This window comes from Nannobrachium achirus (assembly GCF_963921795.1).
Source record: "Nannobrachium achirus genome assembly, chromosome: 20".
Lineage (NCBI taxonomy): Eukaryota > Metazoa > Chordata > Actinopteri > Myctophiformes > Myctophidae > Nannobrachium > Nannobrachium achirus.
The window spans coordinates 39,917,384-39,937,853 of record NC_137827.1 but is presented as its reverse complement, the minus strand read 5'-3'; the positions used below and the strand labels follow the sequence as shown (position 1 = coordinate 39,937,853).

The window sequence follows — 20,470 nt, the reverse complement described above, 5'->3', positions numbered from 1 at the left end:
AACCAGAAAGGTTATGCCAGCAGTCGACTGAGGCCAACTGAGGATGGGTTACAGATTGGAGATTGGTGGATCTATAGCTGCAAGGGCAGCAATGAATCGTACTTTCAGTCTGACTTGAGGTCAGTTAAATGTAACCCTCCTGTGTGGTCCTCATCCATTTTCCGTGTGCTTTTGGCCGATGTGTTAAGGACAGCCGGGGTCAAATAAGGGGACAAAATTGAAGTGCCATCCTTTCCCATTATTTCCCCAAATCAGAAGTGCCAGCAGGCTTGTTGCCCAGTGACTGTGCCAAGGAGTACTATTCTTCAAGCACTGCCAATTTGAGCTAATGTGAATTGAAGAGATGCGTTTGTATTTATTACGCAGCCCGAGATTACACACACATCCAAAAACTGGTTTAAAGTGACAAACAATAAAAGGACGGCGAACACTCATCTCCGCTTCTCCATCTCAGAATCCCACACAGACCACGTTAACAACAGTATAGGGGTATTATGTTCAAGTCTACCGTAGGCTCCAGAATTTCCTTTTTACGGTGTGGCTCTCCAGGCTGGCTGTCTATAAGTGTGTCAGTGTGTCTGTTTTTGACTGGAGCTAATAATATAATCTCGCGAACCGCTGAACCCATCATTGCTAGAGGTTTCTCGTGCACACTGCCAGCAGGCTAACTTAGTACCGCCACTAATTTAGTTTCACATAATTATGTTTTACATCGTCTCTGTCGGATGGAAACCTCAAATGTCCAAAACTGTTACTTTCCAGGATTCAAATTCAAAAGAATAAAAAGTAGCAGATCTACAAGCTCAAAACGCAGTTTCGAACTGGTGGAGCTGCAAGTATGATCAAGTAGGGCATTACATTGAAATATATATATATATTTTTTAATGGAAGTCAACGGCAGTCGGATCAGGCTGAAACCTGGCCCACATTCGGAGTCATACATCATGGACACTGACACAGACGACGTTGCAGGCTGGCCACATGATGTCCGAGATCCACACTGGAGCCACACCGATCCCACGTGAATCCTGAGATCCTCAGAATTCCATTTTTCTATTTCTGAGGCTATCGTGAATGATATCTCCTATTGGTCTCACAACGTGTTGGTGCATCGTGATAGTACAACATTACAAGAGCTGCAATGGGGGCTCAAAGAAAGTTCATAACATAGATATGAGATGGGCTGAAGCTTTGGAGAACGGCACTGGCATGGAGACTGAAGGCTCTGTGTTGCTGCAGACATTCACAGCAGTATGAAGTTGGGTGAACAGGCAGTTAGATCCCTTAGTAGCCAAACTTGTCATTTAGATGAGTGCGACCGTCTCCAGACTGACCTGTGGATGGAGATGAGCAAACTTTGTTCTCAAAAGAAATAACGTATATTGCACAGCGGTTTTGATGATATTGTTATATAAAGTATGAAACTGGGATACATACTATCCATAAATTATGTAAACAAACAGCATATGCATGAAAAGCTTTGTCTCTGAATCCAAGCTGCATTTGGCAGCCATTTTAATATAACCTCATTGCTTCGACTTTGATTTAGATTACCTCTGCGTCTGACATAGATTCTGCAATTCTCCTTTATACAAATATAAAAGCCTGCTTATTTCACCCCCCCCCCCCTCCATTTCTCATCACTATTTTCCCTGAAGAGCAGAAACATGCAGTCTCAACAGCATCAGTGAGTCTTTTTCAGGGGGAAAATAAGTTCTTTTCACCAAGAGAGGAAAAATGTGTGCACCTGGACGGAAAAAAATAAGGTGACATGCACCTGGACGCCGCAGGATAAACTTCCAATATCAAGTTGACATTTACAGGTAATCTACCTAGTGACTCCGCATTGGAACACGGTACACAAAGAGGCTCTCGTCCTGCAAAGCCACTCTGAGGACCCTATGTTCCAAACAGGAATGTAAATGTCATCTCTTGGTGTCAGAAATATACTTTTAAGTGTGTGTTACACACTTGAGGTTTAAAGCTGCAATCCGTAAATATAATATCCTACCCGGGATTCGAACGCGGCTGTCCTGTGCACACCTCTACCAGTCTCCACAAAGACAAAATCACTGCTTGTCTGATAATGCCCCAGTAAAACCAAGGTTTCCTTCCCCACACCTGGGTTTACATTTCTCAATAAAAGTGCAGAGAGACCACCTCCAACCACTGCAGATATCGTATTGTTATATCGTATTAGCACACTCCAACCATACAGGTTGATTAAAATAACGTTTCATACATTCAAATAAGCTCTGTATTGCAGCTTTAAAAAAATAACACTTCTACCTTGATAGTTGGTTTTGGCCTGGAATAAATATGATATGTGAGCGGTCTTGGATTCAAAGCATTAACAGCAAGATGCTGCTGCATGCACTAGGGCATTCACGAATAGCAAATTATTCGACCTCAAAGTATTCGAATAGTCGAATATTCGACAGGACTGGGCAAACTGTCAAATATTAAGTAAGCAAGAGAATGTTGTTAAAATAGCCGATCTACATTCTCACAACGCCTCGCGTTGCGAGGCGTTGTGAGCATGTAGATCTGCTATTTTCACAATATTTATCTGCGGAACCGAGTCACATTAAATGTAAGTCACATTAAATGTAATACCTACAATTCCAAGTGGAGGTCCCCAGTTCAAATATGTTTATTTTGGACCCCTGGTATTAGAGCATTAACAAATTCATCCACCAGGGGCATTGACAACTTATTCTTATGACTTCCTATCAAGCCAAGCTTTATAAACTATATTATGTTTAAAGAGAAAACAATAAAAAAATAAAAATAAGCGAATATTCGACTTCGGTGAACAATGTCGAATAGTGACTTTGATATTCGAATATTTGATGAATGCCCTAGCATGCACCATATACGCAAACGAACAAGGCCGGTTCAGTCGTACCTGCAGGAGGCACCCAGACACAGTAATCAGGGTCATCTTCAGGGTATTGACCTGAAAGGGACATTGGAGGCTGTGGAACAGAAGGAGCACAAGAGTGAAATGAAAACATGGCCAATGACAAAAACAACTCCCAAATCTACTGGGAGAAATACAACAATGTACGAACACAGCTGCACGATTTGTGAACTGTTGTGCTACAAGAAGGCTAGAGAATGGAATACAACCACCCTAAGGACTACAAACCATTGAGTGACCTCTAGATCTAATGCACATATAAAACAGAGCTGCTACCTGAGGTTCCCCCTTTTCAACTGTTTTTATTATATTTTGACACTTGCTTTGGCAATGTAAACATGTTTTTTCATGAATTGAATTGTCGAAGTAACTCCAGTAGGAACTACTGCCTCCTAGTGGTGGGTGTGTATGGAGAATACAGCTCTCTTTGATTGATTGATTGATTGAAGACTTTATTAGAAGTTTGCATAGGAAAAGGTACAGTTTCATGACGGTACAGTTCACTGGTACAAGGTCTACTAAAAGGAGATCCATGAAAAGACTAAGCTTATTTCCACAGGAAACCATTTAAGTATCTCATATAACATTGAATGACAGACGAATAGAACACAGTACTATGCAGTAGATATGTAAAGAAAAGAAAAAATGAGAGAACAAAAAAAGAGTCTAAACAGTAAGTAAGTATATACAAAGAAGGGGCAATGGAGGGTAGGGTTGGGCTAGGTTAGTTTTTTTTTTACCAGTTGCGAACGGCTGCTGCCTGTAAGTGGTTTTTCAGGGCAATTTTAAAGGATGCTAGTGATCCACACTCCTTTATGACCTTTGGTAAGGCTTTCCAGGCTTTCCACATTTTGGTGGTATAGCAGAAAAAAAGAGTTTGACCCTTTATTGGTTTTGACTCTGGGTTGAAAGTGATCTGTGGCGCTGCCTCTGGTGTTGTAATTATGGACATCCTTAATGTTTATAAAGGTACTTGGGTATCATAGTGGTGTAGTGTATCGTGTACACCAGGCCCATTGCAAGTTGCTGTACTCTGTCATCTACTCTGAGCCACCCCACTCTTAACTGGTGAGTAGCGGTGAGGTGAGTCTGATAGGGAAGGTTAAGCACCCACACATTTCCCTTAGTGTCCCATTCATGTTTACACAGGAACATGCTCAAATGGAACCAAATAGATGGGTCCTAACCTAAGTCTTCATCAGCGTTCGTCAAGCGCTGATGAAGACTTAGGTCGAAACGCGTACGTTTTCCATTGACCAGTGAGTTAAATAAAATCTTTTAAAAGGAGATTCCTTGAGTGCTGGCAACTTCTTCATTGTCTCATGTTCTTGTGAGCCGTGCACCGAAAATACGTTATCTAAATTGGAGTGTTGCGGGCTTTCTGGCTCTGTTGCAGGCATCTTTCTCCACGCTCTGAGTTCAAATAACACTCAGGATTTTACTGTGTATGGGGGCTTACCCTGGTAGGGCCAATGGCTCTCTTTTTTACACTCTTCTTTGCACTGGGTTTGGTCTGTGGTTCTTCATCCTCTCCACCAGCTTTAGGATCTGCAGAGCACAGGCGAAGGAGAACCACAGTTTCAGCGTGACAAAAGTACCAAGATGCACCCGCAATAATAACAGAGTGGCTCCCATGTGGATATGGGACTTCACGTGGCCAGTCTGTGACTTCAGTCATCCTTGATGTATTTATAGCGTACGACTCCATACTTGAGGGCTAGATTTTACCCCGATCCGAATCAGACTTCTTCCTTTTGTGAAAAATGTATCCATTATTTAACCCATTCAGAACGGGTACATCTTATTGAGCTTGTAGATCTGCTATTTTTTTTAAATCTTGAAAATTTGAATTTTGACCTGATTCTATAAGTGTCTTTTGAATCCTTCTAAGGTTTTTTAAAAAACCTATGTTTCTATGTCAGCAATCTGGCCAGCCATCGTCAACGAAAAGGTCCTTTTCACTTCAACTGGAGCTCAGTTAGTCTGTTCTTGAGAGACTACTATGTCAGTGGTTCTCAAACCTTTCATGTGAAGGACCCCCAAAATGATATGTATTTGGCCACGGACGCCCATCTCAAAATATTTCATTCCAGGGACCACCCAGAAGCAAAATTTGAGTTACAAACGTTCGCTTTGAAAATACATATATTCATTCAAAGATTTGAACACATTTTCACGACTTTTTCAAAAATAGCAGATCTACAAGCTCGCAGTGCGGCACTCGGTGCCGCGCTGCGAGCTTGTATATCTGCTATTTTTCACTGGTTAAAGCATTCAATAATTCTAGGCCTAATTGGGTTAATAAAATATAAAACATACGAAGATACTTCCTTGGACCTACTGGCAGCGTGCCCAAGAAATGTGGCGTTGATAAGTCCAGTGGTTTTCCAGATGAGCCCTGGACTCACAGACACACTGACTCACAGTCAGACCCATTTCTAGATGCCTTTCCTCTGAGGCCACGCTGTAAGAAATATAAAAAACGTAAACGTGACACCCACCCAGGCCGCAAGAGGCCGTGGTCTTCTGGATGCTGTGGTCAGGGACCTGCATTGCTTCTGTTGGCACCTCATCCCTAGTTGTTTTTCTGAGACTTGGCTCTGTTTAGAAACCACAAGAAAATGTATTAAGTTAAATAACATCAGCATCTCATCTGTATGGCTTAAAGACCTCATGTTCTTTCTAAATTTGGAGAAAAATCACAAGAGTCATTAGTGGGGATCACCAGGAAAATTGGAATGTGTATGGGGCCCTATGACATATAGCTATATTAAAGACATTACAGGACAAATAAAACAACTACCACCATCTTAAATATGTATGTGGGACCGGGGGTAAGGGTGGATGTAAGGGGGAAAACAAAACGTGTACTTTTGACTTCCAATGGCCATTAGATACCCTTGTACTTGTCAAAATCAATACAAAAACGGTAATAAAATATGGTTCTTTAAGTCCAAAGTATGTAATAGCATGCCCAAGTAAAGTTAACATTTTACTTTCTTAGTTGCGACCGTCAGGTCGCACAGTTACTATGAAAACCTCCACCGGCTGTCTGTCAGTCCCTCCATCAGTCAGTCTAAATATCACACTTTTAGCCCTACTCTTATCCCTATCTTATTGCCCCTATCCATGCCAAACTTTGCACACGCATGCCAAACTTTGCACACACACTCCATTTCTCACATGCCCCTCTTCTAGCGCCACCATGAGGTTGCTTTTTGCAGTGTGTGTGTATACATGTGACCTGACGGGTCGCTTAAGCAAAACTATAAAAGCAATAATACAAGCACATGTCCACTACAGCAGTGTTTCTCAACCACTGTGCTTGGGGACCTTTGGTGTGCCCCTGATCAGGGTCAAGTGTGCCCCTTGAAACTGCATGAAAGCCAGTATTGTATTTTAAAAATGATTCAAACTAGTGAAAACAGCCGATCTACAAGCACACAACGCCAGGCGTTGTGTGCTTGTAGATCTGCTGTTTTCACTACTGTTGTGCGACAGTCTTGTATGATGAAGCAGGGCTTTACTTTGCGAAGAAACGTACAAATTTGAAACTTGGAGATACATGGTTTCTTCCTGACAGTGACGATATTCACACCCCCTGTAATATGTTGGTGTGCCCATGAATTCTTGGGACATGAAAAGTGTGCCCATGCAGAAAAAAGGTTGAGAAACACTGCACTACAGGTGGTGTCATCTTACTTGTATATATGATAATTAATAACTCAGCTAGCATGGCCTCTAGCAAAGCTCTTTCAAAGACGTGTCACATGTCTCCCTCAGTGGTGCAAGAAGTACTCTCATTTTGTACTTAAGTAAAAGTACCAATAACACAATGTAGAAATACTCTGCTACAAATTAAAGTCCCGTATTCAAAATGTACAAAGGTATTCGCTTTAAAATATACTTAAGTACTGAAAGTTTCACAAGATCGTCAATTTTCAAATAGACAATTTTCTGCCTGACCTGAATCTACCATTTCATGCCCTCTGCAGTGCCATGGGAAAAAGAAGGGCATGTATTAATTTGATATAATTATATATCTGTTGCATAAATACTGACACCTAGTGGTTTCTGGATGAAATGTATAGATCAGTGAATCTCAAAAGACAACTCTAGAGACAACCAAATGGATTTGACAACCAAATGGAAAGTAACAGATATACAAGCTCACAGCGCGTCAATTTGAGCAACCTTGTACATCTGCTATTTTGTGAAGGTTTTTGAAAAGATTTGAATAGTTTTTTAACACAAATGAATCTTCTCAAAGATTTGAAAAACCCTTTTCAGACTGCACAATAAGTGTGAGAACTACTGATTTAAAAGGCATTCGCAGAATCAGCCTCAGGTCTTAATGCTTTAAATAACGTTGTCCTTACTTTTAGGTAAATACAGTGTCTGCTGTTCTCCCTGCTGCCCTGAGGAGGCGCTCTCTGGCGACGTGGACGGCAGATGATGCTCACTGTCCATATTGGCAGCATCTGTACCGTTTCTGTGTTCGTCCTCCACGTTTCTTTCCTCTTCCTTCTCCTCTTCGTTGACGTCATCGTCCTCCTCCTCCTCCTCCTCCTCCTCTTCCTCTTCCCCCCCTGGCGGAAGCTCTTTCATGTTGAAGAGCTCTGCGGGCAAGTCGGCACGCTTGGGGGGCAGCTTCTGCAAGCAAGGGTGGAGAGAAGGAAAGCAGTGTTGAACACATTTCGCAAGAGAAACAAGTGGCCAGGTCTATGAAAACAAGCCAAAAAGAGGCGACAAGGCTGCATGATCGCACACTCAAAATGAGTTAAACCCATTAAGACCTGAGACCGCTTCTACAAACGCCTTCTAAATCTTAACAGTTTACTGAATAATAATAATAATAATCAGAGTAAAATAATAGTTAAAGTGGTTCAAATCTAAAATGACACAGATGCTTTCCCGTCTTAGTGGGTAAATATATGATCACAATCAGTTTAACCACTTTAATCCTTTATAAAAATCCTTTAAAATGGGAAAGAAAAAAAAAGAAAGAAAATTAAATATTTTGAATATTTGTGAATCATTTCAACACAAATCTAGTCCCCGACACAATTATGTTCTGGTGGAGGACCGCGGCCAAATACATGTGTGGGGGGTCCGTGACATGAACATGTTTGAGAACCACTGGCTTAAAATGACATCGGGAAGGAAGCCCCCACCCCCAAAAAATGCAACCTGCAACTACGACTTTACAGAAAAACAAGCCCAACGTCGCTTATAATCAGCGGACTTGGCAACACTGAATGAAAGATGAAAAGGTGACACGTGTCGGTAGGGAGTAAAGGAAGGATGTGAGTGATGTCAGGAGAGTCAAACATGAAATTTGAAAAGACAAGGCACACAGAGTCTTACATCATGAGCGCCAGAGCGTACCTACCCCGATAGTACCAGTCTTCAGTTTGAACTTGCTGCCGCCTTTCATGGCCCCGAACAGTGGCAAGGACTTCTTAGGCTTCTGTTCATTTGTGGTGCCACTACAGCTTAAAACAAATAACAGTTTTGCATTCATTAGTAGCTGTATTTAGTGTATTATAAGCTACCCTACCAGGTAAAAGTTTGGACACAGCTTCTCACACACATTGAGTGAGTAGCTTTGTCCAAAGATTTGACTGGTATATCCAATTACTACTGGTAAGGTTCAACACATGTTTGTAAAACATTTTATGGGGGAAATGTTTTGGCGACCTCACACACTTGATTTATAGTGCAATTTCACATATTTATGGAACACCTAGTTCAAGGGAAGGCAATCCATTTTTGTAAGATCACAGGCATCATGTTGTGTTCAGTGGTGGAAAAAATACTCTAAGTATCAATACTGCAAAGCAGAATTGCGAAAAAGTACACAAGTATTGCTATCAAAATATACTTAAACTACCAAAAGTAAAAGTACTCATTATACAGAATTGTATAGGTGTATGTATAACATGTACAAATAATATGTCTCTTCAAATGGCTGAAATGTATATAGGGCTGAAGTGGTTAATGTATGTTTTATAATAATAACAATAATAACCAAAATCTGCAAAGTAACTAGTAACTAAGGTTTTCAAATAATTGTAGTGGAGTAAAAGTACAATGTTTGCCTCTGAGATGTAGTGCAGTAGAAGTAAAAGTACAGAAAATGAGAAACACTCCAGTAAAGTCAAAGTACCTCAAAATTGGAAATACTTAAAGGGGAAGACCACCCATTTTCAATATTGAACTATGTCATTAATATAACTTAGATGAGTTGTGTGGAAATAGAAAAAAAGTTCCCCCCCTTCTGTGTTGCCTAGAACTGGAGGATTGATTTTGGGGTTTGTATTGTAAAGTACAACGGTGTGATGTCATCAAGTTGTACTTTACAATACAAACCCCAAAATCAATCTTCCAGTTCTAGGCAACAGAGAAGAGGGGGAACCTTTTTCTATTTCCACACAACTCATCTAAGGTATATTAATGACATAGTTCAATATTGAAAATGGGTGGTCTTCCCCTTTAAGTACAGTTCAGTTGAGTAAATGCACTTAGTTACTGTACACCACTGCTTGTTTTTGTGGTGGCCTCACCTGGGCTGCAGTGAGGGCATCTGGGCCGGCCGTGTGAGCTCCACCAGCTTCCGCAGCCGTTGGGCCTCCTTGCGCAGGTCGGCCACGTGCACGTGCAGCTTCCTGCGCTCCACGCCGTCCATCGCCGCGTCGCTTCGAACGGCGCTCATGAAGGCGTCCAGCGTGTCCTCTGTGGACGAACTGGAGGAATCTGGGACAATTGGGACAAACGGAGGCAATTGGCCCGGCATGAATAGACAGACAATTAGGGACGATTATTGTGGCAAAGATAATTGCGATTAATGATTTTATCAAAATATGCTTAAAACTTAAGGTGCCACCTTTGTCAACCACTTGAACCCCCAGATTCCCTATTCTAGGGGGGAATGGTTGCCAAAAATAGCCGATCTACAAGCTCGCAACACACTTTTGGCAAATCAATTTGTGTAGAGTGAAATAAGAGAGTACCAAATGCTATTTACAGGTCCATTTTTATCAGGTATAGAGGGTTTAAGTGGTACTGAATTTGCAGCTCAACAAAAGCTAATTCATCCCAGTGTATGACGGAGGACAATTTCACGATAAAGATTATATTGTACACGATAAATGATGTAAATGATGATAACGATTATTGTCCCATTCCTACAGACAATGGACCAAGTCTTAACCGTTTTAAAATTTGGGAGATCAGCCAGAGAATCGGAGCAGCAGGAGCGGTTTTGCAGTCGCAAATCGCACTGTGGTGAAGAAAAAAAAGAGTTGAGTTGGAAGGCAAAGCTCTCTGTCTACCGAGCAATCTTCGTTCCTACTCTCACCTATGGTCATGAAGTGTGGGTCATGACCGAAAGTATAAGGTCGCGGGTGCAAGCGGCCGAAATGGGTTTCCTCAGACGGGTGGCTGGTATCTCCCTTAGAGATAGGGTGAGAAGTTCAGTCACCCGAGAGAGACTTGGAGTAGAACCGCTGCTCCTACACTTGGAAAGGAGTCAGCTTAGGTGGTTCGGGCATCTAGTACGGATGCCTCCCGAGCGCCTTCCTAGGAAGGTCCTCGATGCGCGTCCCACTGGGAGGAGACCCCGTGGCAGACCAAAGACCAGATGGAGGGATTATATCTCCAAACTGGCTTGGGAACGCCTCGGTATACTCCCTGAGGGAGTGGAGGAAGTTGCTCGGGATAAGGAAATCTGGAGGTCTCAGTTGGAACTGTTATCCCCGCGTCCCGATTCCGGATAAGCGGTTGAAGATGGATGGATGGATGGATGCATGCACAGACAGTGAACTCAGCTCACCTCTGCCTCCGGTATGAAGCTTTTTCTGGGTCTCCGCCAGCTCCTTCTCCACCTCTGCCAGTTTAGCCACCTTATTAGTTAAACAAATACAAAACGCAAACAGCATTAGTGTCACAGAATAAGCCTAGTAGAGGCAGCCTGCCAAAGTACTTCTTGCATTGGAATGATATTTGCTGTGTCAATTTCTATTCAGTAGGCATGCAAGTAATGCTCATTATTACCAGTGAGTCATAGGTCTCAGGACGCTCCTCGATCTTGCCTGCCTTCTTCATACGCTCCTGCCTCTTCTTCTCCACGGCACCGGTCCGATCCAGGAAGGTGTCATCGTCACTGTCATAATAGTCTTCATCTTCCCAGTTCTTCTTTTTGCGCTTACGGGACACTAGGGTGGAGGTATTGGAGACCGGAAATATAGTAACTCAAATTTAACTAGGGTGGAGGAGGTATTGGCAACTGGAAAAGAGCACCCAGAATTCAACTGGGGTGGAGGTATTGGAATCCGGAATAGAGTAACTAAAATTCAATATATATATAAAATATATATATTTAAAAAAAAAAGAAAAAGAAAACAGGATGAGACCAAAAGCCTCTAACGGTCTGGCTAATAGCAAGAATAAAAAATGCACTGTTGCGGCAACATGCAACAAGTTACCCTGTTAAAGGCATGTTGCCGCAATGCGTATGTGCATCTTTTAGTAAGGCTATGCATTAATTTGGTTCCCATTAGTACATTCTTCTGACATTACTATGTGCAAGCCTTTCTGAAGAAGCCCTCCCTTTGGGTTGGAGACACACCTGCTTCCTGGCGCAGCAGCCCTCGGGCCTCCAGGATCCGACAGGCCTCCAAGCAACACTGCACGGCTGCGTCTTTCTTCTTCCCTGTGTGGGTCACCTCGGCCACCAGCTGCCTGCCCAAAGCATCATCCACCGGGAGCCTGAGAGGAAAATCAATGGGTAACTATAGTATAAACAGGCTTTTAAGACCTGAGGCTGATTCTACAAATCGTCCCTGTCAGGTAAAAACCTCATATGTCCAAAACTATTACTTTTCAGCATTCAAACAGCAAAAGCAGCAGGTCTACAAGCTCCTTGAAGTTTTCTGAAAACACACACAGACACAGACACACACACACACACACACACACACACACACACACACACACACACACACACACACACACACACACACACACACACACACACACACACACACACACACACACACACACACACACACACACACACACACACACACACACACACACTCTCCTGGTTTTAATGCATGAAAGGATAGCACCTGACCATTCATTCTGAATTCTATCAGATCACATCTACACAGTATACAGTACTTAAAATGCTTTCCATCCCAACTGTTAAAACAGTGTTTGTAGCCTACCGGTTTAGCCTTTCTTATGTCAAGAGATAGTTTTATTTTTTGCTACTTACTTTATTCTGCAGAGCCAAGTACCATGGTTTTGGTCTTCATACTCGAATTCCAGCTCCTCCCCTGAGGAAAAAGAAACACGTGCGGTCTCATGGGACAGTGATTTAAAATGTAAACTGACTAGAGTCTCAGGCGTAATCAAGTGCTGAGCTTTATATAGACTGAATCCATGAGCCATTTCCACACCTGTTAGATCAAGGATCACAATGGAAATCATTTTTAGATAACTTTTTTTTTTTACATATATTTTGGGGGCTTTTCCGCCTTAATTGGATAGTACAGTTAATAATGACAGGAAGCAGACAGAGACAAACAGGGAATGACACGCAGCAAAGGCCTTTGGGCTCGGGAATCGAACCAGCGTCTCACTGTCAGGCTGAATTAGAGCCTATATGTGGTAAGTGTCTTGGCGACCAGGCCATCAACGCCCCATGCACTGTGTTTTAAAGACTGTTATAATACTAAACTCATCTGACACAATTCCACTTATTAATTCACGATCACAAGTCCATAATTACATATAAGTGCATAATAAACAACGGATACCGACCTATCTATCTACTGTATCTGCTATCAATCACTTCACCACAGCTCGACAGTTCAGAGAGCCCTCACCTTCTCTGTCGTAGAAGCCTTGCAGGGCCTTCTTGGGGTCTTTCAGGTAAGCAGCCTCCTGGTCTTCACGGAACTCTGTGGCGAAGGGGTTCTCCTCGTTCTCGTCTTCCTCTGGAACTGGGTCTTCACCTACAGGGAGTTAGATGAGTTGTGGAGACGGATAGAGGGAAAACGACAGCAGAGAGACGGGAGATCACTTACTCTTGTTTGTGGACTTCCAAAAGATAGCCCAGTAGAAGTTGTTTCCTGTTGATTCCAACATCTATCTCAGTGGTTCTCAATTTTTTCAGGTCGCAACCCCCCAAAATCATCATATTTGAACTGCGGACCACACCACCCTGACAAGCACTTGGAATTGTAGGAGTTGAAGCATTACATCTAGTTTGATTCAGTTCCACAGATAAATATTGTGGAAAATAGCAGACCTACAAGCTCACAACGCAATGGTTTATTTTCACTCTTTCTTATATTATTTGACAATTTGGATGGATGGTTGGGGAAATCCCACTTCTTATGCATGAAATGTCAACAGGCTTTTCTTTTTGAGCCGAACGCAAATAAAATTAAAAAAGCCTGGGTACCGATGATGTAATTGTTTTTTTTTCCAAGGTATTAAAAAGGTCTCAAAGTCCTTAAATTGTCACTTCACTGACCCCCCCCCCCCCCCCCCCCCCATCATGTGGGATCCCCCTGGGAGTCCAGACCCACAGGTTGAGAACCACTGATCTAACTAGCCAAATACCGTTAGCTGTACACAATTCTACATCTGACAGCCAGGCTGTCACCATTTCCATTCACGGAGATGAAGCTTACCCATTCCCCAAGAGCAGCCGGAGTCTACGCTTGCCGTTTTCCTCTCCCCCTTGTCACCGTTTCCCTCTCCCTCAGCGGTGTCTTCGTCGTCGCCATCAGAGCCTTCTCCCATCATCCTCTTCTCCAGCTCTGCTCTCTGCTTCTGGGCACGTTCCCTCAGCTGTGTGACCGTTAGTTCAGACTCCTCCTCTTCGTCGAATTCTGGACCCTGTGAGAACATACAGTAGATGCAGAGTATTGGAGAGATGCCCTAAACTCAGTGTTGACTGTTGAGGTGTTTATGTTATTCCCGGTATAGTATAGTACAATAAACATGTTTTACCTGCAGAATAAAAAGTCTAGTGCTCCCTCCAAACTTCACAACATGCCCAACACGGATGCGGATGTAGGTTTTAGGGGGAATCTTGTTTTTATTCACGACGGTGCCGTGCGTGCTCCCCAAGTCGTGGATGTAAAACCCCCTCTCCTCACCAACACACTCCTCCTCGCCAGACTGTCCGCGGTACTGTATCACCGCGTGATACCTGGAGATGGAGGGATGCTCCAGAGAGACGTCGCAGACGGGCAGCCGCCCAACCACGAAGTAACTCTTCTGCGAGAGCGGGACCGTGTCCACTATGGTGCCGTTCTTGAGGATCTCCAGAGCATAGGGCATCTCTGCCGCCACCCCGCCCCAAGGCGGCTCCGCGTACGGAACAGGGGGGTGGGCTTTGAACTTGGGAAGGCAGGCCCTCGCTATGGCCTCTTGTCTGGACTTCTTGTCAGCTCCATCCTAGATAGATAAGATACTTTGTTAATACTCAAAGGGAAATTCAGATATCCCATGGCTCAGTGGTTCTCAGTGGTTCTACAAAGGGAACCAAATTAACTACACTGTAGGGACACGTTGATATTTGAAAGTTCGATAAAGACTTCCATAGCTCATACAGACATCGCCTTGGATCAAGACTATCATAGATATATATCTTTGACATTTGACACTGATAACAAAACACATCTATGATAGTCTTCTTGATGTAATGCTAATACAGGCATACACTAAGGCAGTGATGTTACTAGGTTTTCAATGTAATGGGTCCCGGGACCCACAGGTGGTCATTCAAATGGGTCCCAGAAAAGTTTTATGAGTCCTCAATAAAAAGTTTACACGCACAAAATGGCCTCGGACGTCGGTGGAATCAAAACATTGACGTTTCTATCGCCTGTTTAAGACTTTCTACGTGGATTTTATTTGTGTTAACGTAGGGTAAAGTAGGATGCTTTCACCCATGAACAATGGTGGTGTCTGTGGATTTTTTTTTCTTTTACCGCGACGCAGTAAATTATTTTAACATGGACTCCAATGGAGGGCGCATCCCCAGGACCCCAGGACCATGACATGAATGAGTCCCTGGGTGACTTGAATGAGTTTTTGATGCGGGATGCGCACGTAATGACATCACTGCTAAGGTTAAATACAACACCACCTAACTGAAAAGGCTGAAACAAGTGTTGGATGCTGGCTTGTTATTGTTGATTCTGTCTTGTAGATTGTATTTACTGTTGTCTTGGTGATGTTTCGTGTCTGTCCTAAGCATTATGTCCTTGCTATGTGTATACACAAATGTCTTAAAAAATAATCCAATAAAATATATATAAAAAAAAAAAAACAACACCAAACACCTTAGTCTTGACGGGGTGTTTCTCTCCATCGTTGCCCTCTTCAGAAGTGTCCTTCGCCTCTGAGCTCGCAGCAGGATCCTCTGTGGAATCCTGCTTTGGTGCAGCGTGTGGCTCTGTTGTCGTCGCGCGGCTCGGTTCCACCGCAGAGCCCGTTGTGACTGCTGCTGCTGCTGGTGGTGCTGCTGCTGGTGGTGGTGGTCCTCCTGGTGTCTTCTTGGACGGACCACCGCGTTGTCTGATGATCGCGAGGGAAGGAGCTGCGAACAGCGCTGGCTTCTTGAAAGGATCTTCTTCTCTTTCTCCTTCCTCCTCCTCGCCGTCTTTGTTTCCCTTTTTTTCGCCGCTGCTACTAACTACAACGTCGCCTGTGTTCACGATCATGTCTGTGTCCATATTTATTTCTTTTTGGTCCATGTTTATCTCAGACTCCGCCGCCGCCGCTGCTGGTGGCGAGGAAGCTGCCATGTTTGTTTGGTGCAACTGTTAAATCTGACCGGGGGGTGCTCTTCCTTCCTTCCAAAGCAATCCGCATAATAATTGTGAATGTATTTTCAAAAGACAGCCAAACACACAAATGTATTTTACATTTGAAATGTCAGACGTCTGTGGTTAAACTTTCATTATAATAAAACTCACAACATTTGTTTTAATTCAATTCACTGTGTTTGCTGCGGAACGTTTTACAAGTCGTGCTGGAGGTTTCATCACGGAGTCACTTCATGACCGAACAGCTTTATTCGATGCATTTCGTTTGACTGCTCATCTCTCCCTGCTATTATGTGAGTGCTGTTTATTGCGTTTATTTGCATTTTGTAGATACGTCCTTCTTAAACTTTAAAATTTTAAGCTTTCCCTTTAACTCTGACAGTGTACAAATGGAACCAAATGGACCCGTAAGAGTTACAGACGTGTACGGTCAATTTAGACCCCCATAAAGGAACCCACAGAGTCCCTGGAATCCACTTTGAGAACCATTGTTGTGTGTAGACTAGAGTAGTATAACTTTAATGTGAAAATTGTCCAGCTGATATGTAAAGAGTCTGGTTTACAATTAATTTCGTTTTACAATTATGGTGCTCGATTTATTCACACACTGACTGACAGCCGACAATCCGACATTATAACATGATTACACTTTATATTCAATTAAATAACGTAGACTAAATGCTGATCAAAACATAAAAATGTATTCTTATTTGAAATGCAGGTGCTAATGCTTTTCACGATTCAAGACGTTTTTATTTGTCACTGTCTGAGGTACAAGCATCGAAATGTTGTTGGGGGGACTTAATTCAACATTTCACAATACAAAAATAAAAAATAAACTACAGTTTGTCTCTCGTGGAAAAGCTATTGAGGGGGCTGAATATAGTTTTGTAATTGCAATTCATTTGCATTAATGCTTGCACCTGAATGAATCCCCCTTTTTGGTCTCCTATAAAAATCTAAAGTTATAACCAAGAGTTTTTTTGTGTGCTCACTACCTTCCTCCCATCCAGACTGAACCTGTCTGGGCAGCCGGCCAACATGATGCGATACTGGGGTGAGATCCCGGGCCCCGCCGGGGCCCCTCCGAGCCGCAGCTCCTTTGACCTGCTTCAGCGGGAGTTCCGCTCGGTGGAGATGCAGGACCCGCCGCTGCACCAGCCCTCTGCCCAGCGCCCGCGGCCCACCACCATGCTGGACATCCCCTCTGAGCCCTGCAGCCTCACCATCCACACGGTGCAGCTGTGCCAGCACGCCCGCCGTCTCCGCAGCCTGCTGGCCGCCGCCGCCCAGAGTCAGGGCGGTGGTGCCGCGTCCTCCGAGGGGGGGAGCAAGGTGGAGGAGGCGGACGCCAACCTGCCCTTGCGGCCCCCCACGCCGCCTGCCATGCCGGATGACCTGCTGCCCTTGGACAGCAAGGCCCCCCGGCAGCCCTTTCAGCTTCGCCACAGTGACCCTGAGAGTGACTTCTACAAGTGAGTTACTGTATATACAGATCAATCTAAAAAATATATATATATTGTGTAAAGATTGCAGATGCCCTAGCACCCCAAATCATAACTGACTGCGTAAACTTCCCACTGGACTTAAAGCAACTCTGACTTCAGATGGTTGACATTTCTTTATTATAAATCCTTGTCTTGAGTGGTCTATTGTAATATTGTAATATTTTGATATTCATGAGCTGTATGCCTTAAAATCTTAACAAAAAAGGTTTGGAATAATTCACTGCATGTGCAATGTATCTAGAACAAAGTTTCATTCATTTATAGCGATCTACAAGCTCACAAAGCCTCGCAGCTTGAGGCGTTGTGAGCTTGTTTTTGGGCAAAGAGGTTTGGTGTATAGGGTAAAAAGAACAGGCTAAGTACAGAGTGAAAGGTCAAGTGTATTAAGTATTGACGGTTCAAGTGGTTAAATATCTGAAAACACAAATTGACATGAATCCAAAATACACTGATGATTTTGCTGTCAAACAATGAATATATGGAATCTCTGAAAAGGTTGTGGGGGGTCCCTGCTTCATCTCTCAACTTAGGGGTCCTTGGCCTGAAAACGTTGAAGACCCTTGTTAATGTGTGCCCTTATCGCTCCTCCCTCCTAATAAAGGGGTAAAGGGGAACCGGTCACAGAGCTGAGCTGGCCCTCGTGCAGGCAGCTCCTCTACCAGTCGGTGGCCACCGTGCTGGCCCACGCCGGCTTCGAGTCGGCCCAGGAGAGCGTGCTGGAGACCCTGACCGACCTGGTCCACGAGCACTACCTGCGCCTGTCGCGCCTGCTGCGCGTGGCCGTGGACCGGGAGGCGCGCCTCGGCGCCAGCCCCTTCCCGGACGTGATGGAGCAGGTGTTCCACGAGGTGGGCATCGGCAGCGTGCTGGCCCTGCAGCGCTTCTGGCAGGTTCGCATCAAAGACTACCACAGTTACATGCTCCAGGTGAGGGTCTCTTGTTGTTGTTTTTTTGTGATGTCTGTTTTGATGTCTTTATGTCGATATTTGAGTAGAAATTGCAACCACGAAACACAGTTGCTTCTCAGATTGTCCCTCTCTTGTTTTATCTTGTAGTTGTTCCTGCTCCCAAATATCTATTGCATTCGGAAAGAAAGCAAATGTTTGGAATGTATTTAACACAATAAATAGCAATAGTATTACAATGTAATAATCAATATTATTACATGAATGAACATACAAGCAGTATGTTCATTCATTCATTCATACGTTCATTGCCTGTAATTGAACATGGAAAGACTTTTTGTATATGTATTGTGGAAACCACATAATAATCAAAAAATGCTTGAAACAAATACAACATTGAGTTAATCAGCCAGGAATCTACCTTTCTGTGTTCACCAACGAGATGGGTACAATGATACAAGAGCTCAACCGATACATGGGCCATGTTCCCTTTTCGATGATTGGTATTGGCAATTATGCAGCTGATAGGTTGAACAACTTTAAACCTGGTGCCCCCTATTTGTGGGCAAGTCATATGTGAAATGCGAATGTTTTTGAAAATCTTTTACAAGCTCACAACGTGAGGTGAGTGGTGCTATTTTAGAATGTGATTTAATAGGGCTTAAGTGGTTAAATCAAATAAAATGACTATTGACTATCGACCAAAACTTCCCTAATCGGTGTAACTGTCCATCTTCAGGTCAGCAAGGATCTGTCAGAAGAATACGAGCGTCTGGTGAACCCAGAGAAGGCCCTGGAGGACTCCAAGCCACCAAAGATCAAAGAGGAGCCTATGAGTGACATCTCCTTTCCCATCAGCGAGGAGCCCGAGGCAGACCTGGCCTCCGGGGATCAGGCCCTTCCTATGGGGGTGCTGGGGGCCCACGGCGAGAGACTGGCCTCTGGTCTGGAGGCTGACCAATCTCCACATGCCTCTGGTTAGACTAGCCTTTATATTAAAATTCATTCATAATTTTACACACATTTTACTAGAGGTGTTTTTGAGCCTGACCAATAATGTAATATATCGTCAGTGTCGGGCAGAAACCTTGTATCTTTTTCGTAAAGTAAAGCCCTGCTTCGTCATACAAGACTGTCGCACAAAGCTAGTGAAAATAGCCGATCTACAAGCACACAACGCCTCGCGGTGCGAGGCGTTGTGTGCTCGTAGATCGGCTATTTTCACTAGTTTAGATCGTTTTTAAAATGATAAATACAAAACGAACGGTTTTGGACATACAAGGTTTCCGCCCGACAACGATGATATATTCAATATTAAGTGGTCTAAGTTGGCACTTGGCACTCATTTAATTTCACACTTCATTCATATTAATTCTTCTCTTGCGTCTCTCTCTTCCACGCTCTCATCAAGCTGGCGCCGCGGGTACCAATTCTCCCTTGTGGCCACATGTGAAAATGGAGCCTCAAGATGGGGAGGAGGGCCAAGGCTCGGGGCACCACCACCACCATCACGGGGTCCTTGTCGGTGAAGTGTTCGAGGAAGGGGGTCCCATGTCCACCATGAGCGAGTCTGGAGGAGCCATGGCAGCGTCTCCTGGAGGTGCGGCGTCAGACGCCAGCTATGCCTCGCACTCGCCCGATTCCCTGATAGGCACCTCGCCCGTCTTCAACCAGAGACCCAGGAAACGTGTGAAGAAAATGTGAAGTCCCATTATACACGCTCCATAGCCATCCTTTCAGTAGAGGAGAGACAATGGACTCCATGAAATATCAAGCATCTTTTTTTCTTTCTCTCTCTGCTTCGAGTTGGCCATCCTTCAGGGAGACTAAACAGATCAAAAAATAAAAAAATATGTACTGTACAACTGTTGTAACATCTAGTATGTGGCTTCATCCACTGGCCCTGCGTTAAATCGTTATGCATAAATCCATCCTAGATCCAGCAGATGGGCTTGAAGAGTATTGTAATAAGTTTGGCCACAGAAGCTGAACAGGGCTGTCAATGAGATGAAAGAACGGAATGAATGCATTTTGTTTTGTTTGTGATTTTATAAAAGAGTAACAATTTGTAATCCTTAGTTTAACATTTTTACACTGAAGATATGAATATGATTAAATGCCAAAATAATAAAAATGTATGTCCTCTTTTTCCCCCCAATTCATCAGTCACATACATTTGAGTAATTGTGATTTTGGTAGAGCCTGAAACTAGAGTACAGAGAGTATTGCTGCCTTGGGAAATCAAGGCATTCAGTTAGAATAGTATTACTTAATATTTAA

At 43.6% G+C, this 20,470-nt stretch overlaps 2 protein-coding genes across 2 annotated transcripts; one reads left to right on the top strand and one right to left on the bottom strand.

Annotated features, from left to right (window-relative positions):
* Positions 1–14: 14 nt before the first annotated feature.
* slc4a1ap (solute carrier family 4 member 1 adaptor protein) lies at positions 15–15,756 on the bottom strand (the record flags this gene model as incomplete). The annotated part of the gene is made up of 15 exons (XM_080751044.1): positions 15–1,334; positions 2,909–2,978; positions 4,383–4,471; positions 5,425–5,523; positions 7,303–7,576; positions 8,316–8,412; positions 9,490–9,679; positions 10,758–10,827; positions 10,979–11,139; positions 11,553–11,692; positions 12,204–12,264; positions 12,817–12,945; positions 13,630–13,837; positions 13,952–14,401; positions 15,292–15,756. 15 exons carry the CDS (start codon positions 15,754–15,756, stop codon positions 1,285–1,287), a joined length of 2,553 nt encoding a protein of 850 aa, XP_080607170.1. The 3' UTR covers positions 15–1,284.
* Positions 15,757–16,038: 282 nt separating this feature from the next.
* On the top strand, positions 16,039–20,246 carry supt7l (SPT7 like, STAGA complex subunit gamma). Its single transcript, XM_080750353.1, has 5 exons — positions 16,039–16,070; positions 16,791–17,252; positions 17,887–18,211; positions 18,930–19,167; positions 19,602–20,246. The coding sequence occupies exons 2-5, from the start codon at positions 16,819–16,821 to the stop codon at positions 19,892–19,894; spliced, it is 1,290 nt and encodes a 429-aa protein (XP_080606479.1). The 5' UTR covers positions 16,039–16,070; positions 16,791–16,818; the 3' UTR covers positions 19,895–20,246.
* The last annotated feature ends 224 nt before the right edge of the window (positions 20,247–20,470 follow it).